At 42.6% G+C, this 13,474-nt stretch overlaps 2 protein-coding genes across 2 annotated transcripts in view; one reads left to right on the plus strand and one right to left on the minus strand.

Annotated features, from left to right (window-relative positions):
• Positions 1-749: 749 nt before the first annotated feature.
• LOC311040171 (mRNA-decapping enzyme 1B-like) overlaps positions 750-13,474 on the minus strand; it is a 39,881-nt gene continuing 27,156 nt past the window's right edge. The window contains exons 7-11 of the mRNA XM_084050284.1: positions 6,479-6,764; positions 5,694-6,038; positions 4,343-4,953; positions 3,676-3,834; positions 750-3,175 (exon numbers count right to left, since the gene is read on the minus strand). Of these exons, the coding sequence (XP_083906410.1) occupies positions 3,113-3,175; positions 3,676-3,834; positions 4,343-4,953; positions 5,694-6,038; positions 6,479-6,764 (1,464 nt within the window). The 3' untranslated portion in view covers positions 750-3,112. The remainder of the gene's footprint in view (positions 3,176-3,675; positions 3,835-4,342; positions 4,954-5,693; positions 6,039-6,478; positions 6,765-13,474) is intronic.
• LOC311040031 (conserved oligomeric Golgi complex subunit 4-like) lies at positions 8,792-11,122 on the plus strand (the record flags this gene model as incomplete). Its single annotated transcript, XM_084050104.1, has 1 exon — positions 8,792-11,122. One exon carries the CDS (start codon positions 8,792-8,794, stop codon positions 11,120-11,122), a length of 2,331 nt encoding a protein of 776 aa, XP_083906230.1.

Here is a 13,474-nt window from a genome sequence, read left to right on the forward strand (position 1 = left end):
CCCCAGCTAAATGAGTTAATATAGCTTCAGAATCAGTTCAACACATCAGCTATTTGAAAATAGCCTATCTACAAGCTCACAATGTGGCATATTGCGATGCAATAATTGTGAGCTTGTAGATCGATTATCTAAAATAAATCTTGAAATATTTTTGAAAAATTTGGAATAGCCTACTTTAGAAACATTAACAACACAGTGTTGGCAGATTTTGCAAGAGAAACAAGCAGTCAGCTCTACGAAAACAAGTCCAAAAGTAGTGACTAAGCCACATGAGCACACACAGCTAATTGGAAAAAACAAGCTCAACAATTGTTGTTTTATTATGTAGTCTAATTGTTATCATATCGCGTGCCATTTGTATTTCCATATTGGAGCGAGAGGAGTCCATGGACTGCAAACATACTGGAGACGTGTTTTTTCTTCTGTGTCAGAATAAACGGAGGTTGTCAACGTGGTACTCTTCAGACTGTAGCTGTGTTGGTTTTTAGTGCACAATGACGTTTTACTTGCAATTAGTGTTGTTAATAAAGTTGAACCTTGAACCTTCCAAATATTCCTGGGACAGCCTTTTTCAACACAATGCAAAGAAAAAACAGTTACACTTGTATTCCAATGTTATGTTGTATTATTGTCTATGATTGTGATGTTTTTCTGTCATATATTGTTTAATGTTAGTCAAGTCTTCAATACACATCATCCACAAAAACTGAAATGAAGACAATTACATTTCACAAAGACGTATTCTCCAGTTCAAATAAAATCCACTTTATTCAAGAACAAGACATTCTTTACAAAAACGAAACACTGGTTATAGTGTAAAACGTGGCTGTCCTTTTTTATGTCAGATCTGCCTGTATAACAAACTGATCATTTGAAACGATCATTTTAAACAAACTACATACTGTAACTGACAAACCATATATGCCATTATCTGAATTATTGCTTCAGCTGAACTATGATAATATAGGACATTTTGTGACAAATAGAAAAATAGGAGAAAAATATTTCTATTAAATTGTTTTGGTAACTTAAAGTAATATGTTTATAGTTTTAATCATCTTGTTTACTGATTTATGTACCAACTATATTGTTGCTGTTGGCCAGAAACCTTGTATGTCCATATTTTGTCTTTTTATTAATAAATCAATGTTCTATTTTATACTTTGTCGTACAACATTGTACAAAAGTAGCAAAAACAGCAGATCTATAAGGTCACACCTTCGCATCGTGATGTGAGCTTGTATATCGACTATTTTCACTAATTTGGGAAATAATAAAAAAATCTTGTGAAATGAAAATCTTGTGACTAAATAATAACTATATTGGATCCATTGGAACACAATTAAAGTAATGGATTTGGACAAACAGGTACAAGGTTTCCGCCTGACAGCTATGATATTCAATATCAATTAACTCAGCTACTGTGTGGCAGTGTAGAATCTCTATGCTGTTTACACAACACACCTGAGAGGTCCACCTGAGCCAGGTTGGCTAAAGCCTGATTCATAATGCGTCGAAAATAGCAAATACAAGCTCACGAGTCATGGATGCAACGCGTTGTGAGCTTGTATGTATGCTATTTTTGGTGCACGACAGATCATAAATTAAGATTAAGGAGGTCAAGAGACTTTACAAACTCTGGCTGTGTTTACTTAGTTGTAGTCTAAGGTTCTCTGTGTTATTCTTCTGTTGTGCTTGTTAATGTTTGGGTTTCGAGTTATAGTTCCTGCGTTTGAGTCATTCCACGTTGTTCCTGACATGAGATTGCAATCACAGCTCCTATCACAAAGCAGCTGTATGAGGTAGCACAAGTTTAACAGATACCCCATAATTTAGAATTGTTATAATACAAATTATATTAAACATTTAAATGTTCAAATCTTCAGTGGTAGGAACAGTATTACTTTGTAATATTATTTTCCAAGACATTTCAGCAGTCAGCCTGCTGCTAGGTGCATCCATTAATTCAACTGCTAACTAGCTAACTCGTGGGGAACAGCAACCACTTCTTACAAGAGTTGCTATCAAAGCTGAAAAGATCTGTAACAAGGAACTGCTAAACACAATAATTTAAAAGAACAATATCTACAATTCAAAATGACAAAGAATAAGGTCTTATAAGCAACATTATAAAACATCCCTGTGAGAATTAGAATAAAAGTATATGTTCTTGAGGAGTGAAGTTGAACTTTAGAAACATTTGATTTTTACACTTCGTTACATTTGAAGTCAACTATGTTTCTCTTTCAATTCTTCGGGTCCAACAACTGGAAGACTAGTTAGTTGGCAACGTAGGTGACTTGCTGGTGTTATCTATAACTAGCTTGAAGTAGGGCTGCAACTATCGATTATTTCACTAGCGATTATTCTATCGATTACTTTTTTGATTAATTTAATAATCCAGGAGTGAGGTTTTTTTTATAACAAAAAATCTATCAATGAATCAACACAAAAACCATTTTACACGATTAGTTTTTAAATCAACGACTACAGTAAATCAATTAGTCGGATTAACCACTTAAACCCTGACTCATAATTTGCAAAAATATAGAAAATAGATGATCTACAAGTTCGCTTGAGTAGCTTGTAGTTATTTTGGCATTATGATTATCGTTAATCTTTTATAATCGATTAATTCTGATTAACCGTTGCAGCCCTACTGTCTAGTTACTTATATATATGAAGATAGCTGGTGTTGAAATTACTGTGGTGACTTTGTTAGAAAGTATGTCAATACTTTTTAGACTTTTTAGATGTTTCTCTGAGTAGTAAAATGATTACATACTAGTTAAATAACTGAGACTAGTTGTGTAACAGTGCAACTAAAACAGTTGTGTGTGAAAAAACTGTAGTTAAAACTGTTTGTGTGTTTAGTTTGACATCTGTGTGTCTAGTTAGATGAGTGTACTGTATTGGTATCTAGTTAAACTAAATAAGCATATGACCAGTTGGTTAACAGTGTTTCTAGTCAAGGAAGATGATTCTGTGAATAATACAATGTCTGTTAATTTGCTACTAATTAGACAGACAGGTTGAAGAGAAAGATGGATATGTTGTTCAGACAGACAGGTAGGTTGCAGCGACCAACAGGTATGGTGTCCGGACAGACAGGTCAGTACTTCTTTGTGGTACTGAGGTAAGCTTCATAGATGGAGTCCAGGAAGCAACCGTCAGTCTGAAACACAAAAGTGTGTGTGTGTTTTGCAGGCAGTGAAATGTTTGTACTTAGAACCTCATCAACAGTGTGACAAAAATAAAAACAACGACTATACTCTTGTCGCAACCACACTAAGAAGATGAAAATATATTCATAATAAAATACTATAAAAAAGCAGTGCAAATAGCATGTTCCACAACCACTGCCTGCCAGAATAAAACACAATTAAAATGGAAAAACTCATGTGGTGTACCAGTATCTATGATAGTGTATGGAAAAAGTTCACACATCAAATGCACATCCAAAAGATAAAGGTCCAGGTGCAGGACAGAAGAACAGGCTGAAATAGTGACGAATAATATGACGTTTTGAGCATTAGTTTATGGAAGTTAGTCTGTATAGTTACAGTATGTGTGTGTGTGTGTGTGTGTGTGTGTGTGTGTGTGTGTGTGTGTGTGTGTGTGTGTGTGTGTGTGTGTGTGTGTGTGTGTTCACTGACATCCCTACCCTCCACTAACCTGTAAGAGTTTCAGCAGAGTGGTCTGTAGCTGAGCTCTGGTCAGAACAGGACAAGTGTCCTGGGACATTCCTGAACGTCCACCAGCAGAGGACTTGGACTGGGAGAAGACACTGGGAGACAGGAGCACATGCGCTGGAACATCATGAAGAGACATTCCCTGGAGACAGATAAGACAGACAGACAGAGAGTAATAATGATATCATTTCTGTCCTCCAATACGACATACAGTTGCATTTATTCTGCCACTACAGTATGTACATAACTCTAAGCTACTCAAACAATGCTGCTATCACAGGACAACATCTTTACGCTTCAATATTACAACACCTCATCCAAAAACACATTAACAACACATATAACCTACCAAATATATTCAATGAAATGCTATGCTGCCATTACCAACCAGTAGTTTTATCCACCCAATGTTATTTAAATGCACACAAGTGCACACAGCACATTTCAAATTGGCCCAAGAGCATTTGGTATAGACATTGCGGGCGCGAGGTGTGAAATGAACTACTGCGTCTGGGGTAAAACAGGGATTGCGCCTTGCGCTCTGCACTAATTGGCATTGCGCTGTTAGCACCGAGGGCCTACTGCCTCTTACAGCGGCTTGGCAGAGATATGCGCTTGACCCTTTTTTGTTATGATTATTAGTAGTTTACCTGAAACTGCAGGTCTTTGTTGGGTGTAGAGATGGACAACCCTGGACCGCCATGATACTGCAGCTCTTTTTGGGGTGTTGAGGTGAACATCCCTGGACCGCCATGATACTGCAGCTCTTTTTGGGGTGTTGAGGTGGACAACCCTGGACCGCCATGATACTGCAGCTCTTTTTGGGGTGTTGAGGTGGACATCCCTGGACCGCCATGAAACTGCAGCTGTTTTTGGGGAGTTGTGGTGGTGGAGATCCCTGGACCGCCATGAAACTGCAGCTGTTTTTGGGGTGTTGTGGTGGTGGAGATCCCTGGACCGCGATGAAACTGCAGCTCTTTTTGGGGTGTTGTGGTGAAGATCCCTGGACCGCCATGAAACTGCAGCTGTTTTTGGGGTGTTGTGGTGGTGGAACTCCCTGGACTGTCGTGAAACTGCAGCTCTTTTTGGGGTGTTGTGGTGGAGATCCCTGGACCTCCAGGAGAGCCTGAGAATTGATTTGGGAAACGAGCAGCCAGGCCTGCGGGCGCTCTGGCTGGATTGTAGGATGTAGGATGAGTCTGCTGCTGCTGCTGCTGGACCATCTGGAGTCTCTGGAGAAGCTCATGAGGAGAAATCACACCTGACAGACAGACAGACAGTGTATTAATAGGAAGGTAGACAGATACAGAAGGTAGAGACAGAAGGTAGACATGATACATAGGAAAGTAGACTAAGACAATAGGGCTGTGCTGGTCGATACTAAAATATTCATGAGCTCTTTGGAGGAAAGTTGTGTTTATGTTTGTCCTGATGTTTGTTTCCTGCAATAATTATTAGGCTGGTCTATAAGCTTTCAGCATCACAGAATATTACTTTACATATATCTTAACCTGTTTACTTGTCCTTTTAATGGCAAGTCTACAGAACCTCTTGCGTGAGCTGGGAAAATAAACTTGAAGCTATGTTAAAACTAAAACCTAACATTTTTGAAAAACTAGATTTGTATTTATATTTACCCAAAAGGGCGTACTAGGCTTAAATTGACACAGACGGAAAGTACGGACATTTTCTCTATGATCACAATACAGTTACAGTTGGTGTAAGTTTTTTTTAAAAAGCCTTTCAGTTAACTAAAATGTTTTAGTTTTTTTCATATTTAGTTTTGATTACTTTGTTAGTTTTTGTTAACTATAATAACCTTGATTGGAACACTCCTAGTACAGTGTTTACCCTATATGCATTCAGCTGCGATGCCCCACCACTGCTAAAATATGGCAGGCAGGCAGACAGACAGACATATAGAAGGACAGACAGACAGACATATAGAGAGACAGACAGACAGACGAATAGAACTTGCAAGGTGAAACCAGTGCCTCCTACCTGCTCCTTGTTTGCAGGTTGCCGATTGGCTGGGCGTCATCTGGCGGAGCTTACACAGGTTGAAGAAGAGCGGGTGGCTGGCGGGGGGTAGGGGGTGGCGACAGCCTGCCGACTCCACCAATAAGGGCTGGACGGGCTGGGGAGGGGTGCGGGGCCAACATAGAGGAAGTTGAGGAAGATGATGGTGGTGGAGATGATGCAGCGGCTGATGATGAAGGAGGTGATGATGATGGTGATGAAGGTGCGGATTCAGGTGCAGGTCTAAGGGGACGGGCGCTCCGTTCTCCATCAATCGGTTCTCAGGAGACTCTGACAGCGTCTGCAGCGTCTGCCCCGGGATTATGGCTGTCACGATCACGACATTTTAGTTGATTAATACAAATAATTGAGATGAATGATTCATTGTGATTTTGGCATTGGAACATTGGAATGTATCAATCTAAATGATATTACTGTTTGCCTTTTAGGCTTTGTGAACAAAAATTGCAACAGCCAATATGGGAAATAATTTAAAAATACAAACAAATGGCTGACAATGACCACTACCAATAATAATATAAAAATAAATAATGTACTTTGGCCAAATGCATTTAATAATTTTTTTACTTTTTTATTTTTTAAATACCTAAAATAGCCGATCTACAGGCTCACAACGTGTCACACCGCGACCTATTGTGAGCTTGTAGATCAGCTATTTTCATTTATACAGATGAATGGAAACGATTCTGAAATAACTGTGATTATCTCAAATAATTGCGACCATGTAATAATTGTGCCGGGCTTACCCGGGATCAATTTGTGCACAACGGTGCAGTGCTGTTGAGGGGTCGACCCCGACATCAATGGGCTCGGCCCCTGAAGACCCGGGCCCCCGCTGACCAGGGTTACGGCGCCGCTGACGGTGTCGTACGACAGCGAGCGAGCAACGGGCGGCCGTCCGTGGGCGCTGCTGCTACTTGCTGGTTCGCCGTCGGTGACCTTTGGCCCCGCTCGGGAGACAGGAGATTGTTGGGGGGAGAAGCCAAACAGAACATCCAGAGAGACAGATCTGGAATCAGTGACCTCTGTGTCCTGAAGACAGGGAGAGACAGAGAGAGAGAGAGAATACGAGGTAGGGTGTTAAAAAGGCAACTCGCGACATCCATGTTTGTTGATATGCAATCTGGGAACCCCTTTTGTTTTTGGCTCTGGGGGCACCACCTCTATAACAGAGGTCTAGGGCCTCTACAGTTGTGCTGGAGGAGAACTGGTGAACTATGGATTTTATGACTCCGGTAAAAGAATCACAGAGGGAGGAGCTTCTGTTCAGTGTCTTTACTCACAGGATATGCGTGCGGTCTACAAAACACAAATTATGACACATCTCTTAACCCTTTAAGACCGCATCTGTGTCATTTTAGATTTCTTTGGCTATTGAAAAATAGCAGATCTACAAGCTCATAGCGCGGCACTCGGTGCCGCGCTATGAGCTTGTAGATCTGCTATTTTTTTAATAATCATGAAAATTTGTTCAAATCATTTGTAACTCAAATCTTTGCTTCTGGGGGATCTACAAATGTCTTCTAAATCTAAAAGATTTGATTCACAAATGTTCGGTTTAAAAAATTCTAAATATATATTCAAAGTTTTGTAGAAATGTTCACGATAAAAAAAAAAAAGCAGATATAAAAGCTCATAGCGCAGAACTCGTGCCGTGCTATGAGCTTGTATATCTGCTATTTTTTGTAATAGCCCAAAGAAATCTGAAATGACACAGATACGTTCCCGGTCTTTTAATGGGTTAATAATCCACACAATATAATGAACAGTCGGCAGTCAACTTATTCTCACATTAGGTACAGCACCACCATCATACTAATAATTCACAATAAACTTTAACACAGAGGATATGACTGCAAATGTGAAAGAAAACACTACAAAACAAACACTGCATGTGTAACCAACATAAACAATGACAGAAACATAACTGCGATTCAAGCATGTTACAATACCTTTCCATATTCTACAATAAACAAAAAAACACTTACTTCTACTGTCATAAACATGCACGACCAGGAAAAGGAAAAACACACAGCTCCTCAGGTCAAACTGAACAAACTGACTTAGTAAAGCATGCAAGCTGAATCCAATAACTAATAAGGGCTGTGTCAACCAAGGGGCATCCAATCACAATTGGTGGCTTAACGAGGACTTTCCTACAACCTCCTTTGTTGTGTTAAACAGGACCCTGGGTTTGGCTCCTGCCCTTTTTACGTCCACTTCCTTCCAGGTGCGTCTGTGTCTATCCTACTATAATTCTAGTAACCTCTGTGCGTTTGTAGTAGTGGTGGTGGTGAAGACACCCGGTTCTCCTCAGTGGCTGGACCAATTGCTCTGATTTTGCACACAGCCATTGACCATTACCATCTGAACTTAACTGTGAAGCCCGTTTTTCAATTTCATCAAATCTCAGCTTCTTATTAGCGTTTTTGTGTCAAACACTGTCGCCATGGTTACGGGGCTGCCCAGCTATGGGACGAACTGCATCCCGGGTTGCCAGATCATGTGCGCATATCCCCCCACGGATGCGCTGCGCCGACCGGGTATGGTCTAGTTTCTACTAACAACATTACATTTTTAAGGCAGTAGCGCTGACAGAATCTACTGTTTGCAGTTGATATGAGGTTGCCATGGTTATCCGATATTTCTGAACAGATTACTTGGAGGCCAGTATGGAGCCGTGTGGAACTCCATATTTGGGCAAGATGTAGTTAATCACATATGTGATGACGCCAGATTCGCATCAGCTCAGCCTAAAAGCTGGTGAGGAGGGAAGGAGGGGGTCAGCGTATCCCAAGTCTTTCTTTTGCTCTGGCTAGCTTTATTTTGTCCTTGGTCAGCTCGTTAATGTGTCTAACTGAAAATGCTCTGTAGCAGCCTGCTGCCAGTGGCTCCGAGGCTCCATAGCCACTTCCGATTGCCGCAACACTTCTGCTAGCAGTTCTCTTGGCATCAGCGGTGACACCTGCGGGGTCTTTCATCAGGTTAGGCTCCTCCCTGAAGACAGGCCGCTGCATTTCTCTGGAGAGTGTTGACGTGTTGGATGGTTGGGTGTGAACATGGCTGATAGTGGTGGTCCTCTAGCAGTGAAGAGATACGACTCATCCAGTGTTTCCTCAGTGAACATGGAGACCATCTCATCTCTGACGGAGCTAGATGATCTGGAGAGAATACACCAGCAGCTCTGTGATGAGGAGAAAGAGGTGGAGGCTGAGCTGGACAAACTGGTGGCGCAGCAGGGAACCATTCATACTAAGATGTTGGCACTGCAGAGCATGGGGGCCAACTTACAGTTGACTGAAAGAGATGCCAGTCAGCTATCAGGTAGGATCACATTTACATGCAGCCTGGTTGAGAACGTGAGCCGAAAGGTACGACAGCTTGACCTGGCGAAGACACGGCTTTATAAGGTCATCCAGCGGGCTGACGACATCCTAGATCTGAAATTCTGTTCGGATGGCGTGCAGACAGCTTTGCTTAATGAGGATTATGAACAGGCTGCCGCCCACATCCATCGTTATCTCTCTCTGGACCAATCAGTCATCGAACTGATCCGCCAGGGAGAGGAGAGCTGTGCTGCGGATGCAAGTCTGACGATGCTACAAGAGGCGGAACAGAAACTGAAGATCATTGTGTCTGAGCGTCTGGACGAGGCAGTGGCAGCTGTGGACCTGGCACAAGTGGAGAGATTCTTCAAGATCTTCCCTCTGTTGGGCCTCCATCAAGAGGGCCTGGCCCGCTTTGGCAAATACCTCTGCAGCCAGCTGGCCTACAAAGCTGAGGAGAACCTGCTCCTAGCGGCAGGTGGAGACCTAGGGGAGAAGAGAGCAGCACTGGTCTTTGCCGACACTCTGACGCTGTTACTGGAAGGCACTGCTCGTGCGGTGGAGACCCATCGGCCCATCATAGAAAGATATTACGGTTTCGGCCACCTGTACACCCTCAGCACACACCTGCAGCAAGAGTGTGACCGTCAGGCTCAGAAGATAGTGGATAAGTTCATCCAACAGAGGGAACGCAATAAGTTTCAGATTGTCAAGAGCCACATGATGAGGAGCGCACCGCCACATAGAATCGAGCCCAGGGAATTGGACCCCGTCCTGACGGAGGTGACCCTAATGAACGCCAGGTCGGAGCTCTACTTGCGCTTCCTGCGTCGTCGCATGACGGCTGACTTTGAGGTCTTGGACGGCCAGAGCATCTCACAGGATCATCAGCAGAACGTGGAGGAGTTGCTCAAACACTGCTCGCTGAGCACCACCATGCAGGAGCTGATTGGTTACTACATTCCAATGGAGGAATATTACATGAGAGAGACCGTCCGCAAGGCTGTTGCCATGGATACATACGAGAAGGGCCAGCTGACATCCAGCATGGTGGATGACTGCTTCTACATTGTGAAGAAGTGCATCGGTAGAGCCTTGTCCAGCTCCAGTGTCGACTGCCTGTGTGCCATGATCAATCACGCCACCTCCGTGCTGCTGTCTGACTTCGGGGAGGCGCTGTGCATTAAGCTGAGGCATGGTTTCCCTGCCACCAGGCTGCAGGACATCCAGCGTGGCGTCACCAGCGCAGTCAGCCTCATGCAGAGCAGCTTGCAGCAGGGCAAGTTCAACACGCTGGGGATCGAGAGCACGGAGCAAGCCAAGGCAGCATTTCTGGTGACGTTGAACAACGTGGAGGTGTGCAGTCAGAACATCCTCATTCTGAAGAGGAACCTCCAGAATGATTGTTCCAAGTTGTTCACGCAGGGAGCGGGTTCGGGCGAACAAGCCAAAATCGACAGCTGTCTGTCAGACCTTGTGAACACGTCCGGCAAATTCAAAGATCTGTTACAGGTGGGTCTGACTGAGCTGAACACCACCGCCATGAAGCCACAGGTAAAACTGTGGATCAGCTGTCTCTTGTCCACCTCACACAACATAGAAGAGGAGAAGTTTAATGACTACGAGGCCAACGACCCCTGGGTACAACAGCTCATTGTTAATTTGGAGCAACTCACGGCTGAGTTCAAGGTGGGCCTTTCTCCAGTCATCTATGACAAGCTGACCAGTCTGATGACCAGTTTAGTATCCATCGAGATGGAGAAGGCCGTCCTCAAATGCACGTTCAGCAGGCTAGGAGGGCTGCAGTTTGACAAGGAGCTGCGTTCTCTTGTTGCCTACCTCACCACCGTAACCACCTGGACCATCAGGGATACATTTGCTAAACTCACACAAATGGCCACCATCCTCAATTTAGAGCGGGTAGATGAGATCCTGGATTACTGGGGACCAAACCCGGGGCCTCTGACATGGAGACTGACACCAGCAGAGGTCCGTCAGGTCCTGGCGCGCCGCATCGACTTCCGCAACGAGGACATCAGGAGACTGCAACTGTATAATAACTAATTCACCTGGACAGGTGTCGAGACGGCACTGATTATCATCAGCGATTAGACTGCAGTGTCTGACTCTGTGGTGCATTTGACCAAAGAGGAACTCTGCAGAACTCTTCCATCTTTAAAGGGCAAGACCACTTTGGTAGTGGTTTGGGTTGTGTATTTACCTGTAACTCCAAAAGGTGGACAAGAAATAAAAAAATAATTGCTCCATTGATTAGAAATTGATAATTCAAAATATGCTCCTCATTGACTTACATTGCACGGCAAAACAGCTCTCAAAGTCACTCTTTTAGCATGTAAACGAACGCAAACAAAGCTGATTCTGACAATATAGAACATCAAACCCAGTACTGTTTATTTGTTTAATAAAAATGTCAACTTCCTGCTGATTTTACTTTTTGAAGATCCGGATCGGCGGATCCAGTCCGGGTTTTCTTAATAGAATTAGCAAAATCAACAGGAAGTTGACATTTTTATTTAAAAAACAAACAATACTGGGTTTGGTGATGTTGTCTGAATCAACTTTGTTTGTGTCGTTTATGTGCTAAAAGAGTGACTTTGAGAGCTGGTTTACCGTGCAATGAGGATCATATTTTGAATTATCAATTTCTAATCAATGGAGCAATTATTTTTGATTTCTTGTCCACCTCTGGAGTTACATCATGGCAAGGTAAATACACAACCCAAACCTCTACTATAGTGGTCTTGCCTTTTAATCCAGTCCTCTATGGATAATGCGGATGGGCACATATAAACAGCTAGGGATAAACATTTCATTGCGCATGAACATTGAGTTTTTGAAAATCTTCGGCCCGAGTGCCCGTAGTCCCGTACCTTATATTTCTGTCACATTGGAGATGATCTTCAACTATTTGTGCCCAATATTCTTTGTCGTACGAAAGACGGCTGCGGCTATTTTCACAATTTTTGACAGGGGTGTACTGATTGGGAAATTCTGGGCCAATACCAAAGTGTAAAATAACAATTTGGCCGACAGTCGATGTTTCTTTTTTGTTTTTGTTTTTGCTTTTGTTGTTATTCATATTCATTCCCTCTTTTGTGCCAGGGAAACAAATATATCTTCATTATAAAAGCTAACTGTTTTAAAGTATTTCAGTACAAATTCAATCACATACTGTAAAACTGAATTTATGACAAGATAAACACAGGCCACTGATATGGGTGAATGTCATCTTATTTGCCAACATCAGCCGAGTTAGCCAATTAATCAGTACGCGCATCCATAATTGTGCCAGTTTTAGAAAATTGACATGTCCAAAATTGGACTGATGACAGGGTCTATTGTCAGTCTTGCCCACAGGGTACCCCCACATTCTTACCGACTAGCCCAATGGGCTCCATCCGACTCAGGAACAATGTAAGTTGTTCTCGGTTATGCAATACTCGTTATCAGAGTACCCAGTGCAGTACCCACCACCATAGTTCTTGTTCTGCTGGACGTAAAGTATGCTGCCACCGTATTTGCTACTTGAACATGTGACCACGTTTGTGTTGGTGTTTTCAGCACCGTCTTGTGGATAGAAATGGAATGAGAAGACACTGACGTTCCTTCATATAATATAATATATAGCCAAGAGAATCTTTGGTGTCTCTTCAGACCATATGACTGACTGAAACTCATTGTCACATTGTGTCTTTCTCCAGTGTGGATACGCTGGTGTATCTTCAGCTTACTTGACTCATTAAAATTCTCGCCACACTGTTTACAGTGGAAAGGTTTGTCTCCAGTGTGGATATGCTGGTGTGTCTTCAGATCACCTAAGTCAGTAAAACTCTGGTCACACTGTTTAGAGATGTATGCTTTTTCTCCAGCGTGGAGACGCTGGCAGGGTTGCCAGATCTGCTTACTATAATTTCCCCGCAAGGTTTTATTTGAAAATAGACGATCTACAAGCTCACAACGCGTCGCATTGCGACGCGTTGTGAGCTTGTAGATCTGCTATTTTCAAATAGCTGATGTACATGCAAAGCACCTACACACAACTGAAACTTCTGTCACACTGTTTACAGATGTAAGCTTTTTCTCCAGTGTGGATATACTGGTGTCTCTCCAGGTTACTTAAATGACTGGAACTCTTGGCACACTGTAACAAGAGGGAATGTGGCAAAAATAACAGATCTACAAGCTAACATTGCATCAAGGTGCGAGGCGTCGTTAGCTTGAAGATGTGTTCTTTTTGTCACATGAGGTCCGGTATACATCCGAGCTGTCACGATTATGACATTTAATTGACAATTAATTGTCACTGAAATAATTGCAATTAACGATTTAATTGTGTTTCTGTCATTGAACATTGGAACATTATTAATAAAAATTACGTTTCCGTTTTAGGCTTCG

The sequence above is a fragment of the Gymnoscopelus microlampas genome (genome assembly GCF_963454915.1).
Source record: "Gymnoscopelus microlampas genome assembly, chromosome: 23".
Taxonomy (NCBI): Eukaryota; Metazoa; Chordata; class Actinopteri; order Myctophiformes; family Myctophidae; genus Gymnoscopelus; species Gymnoscopelus microlampas.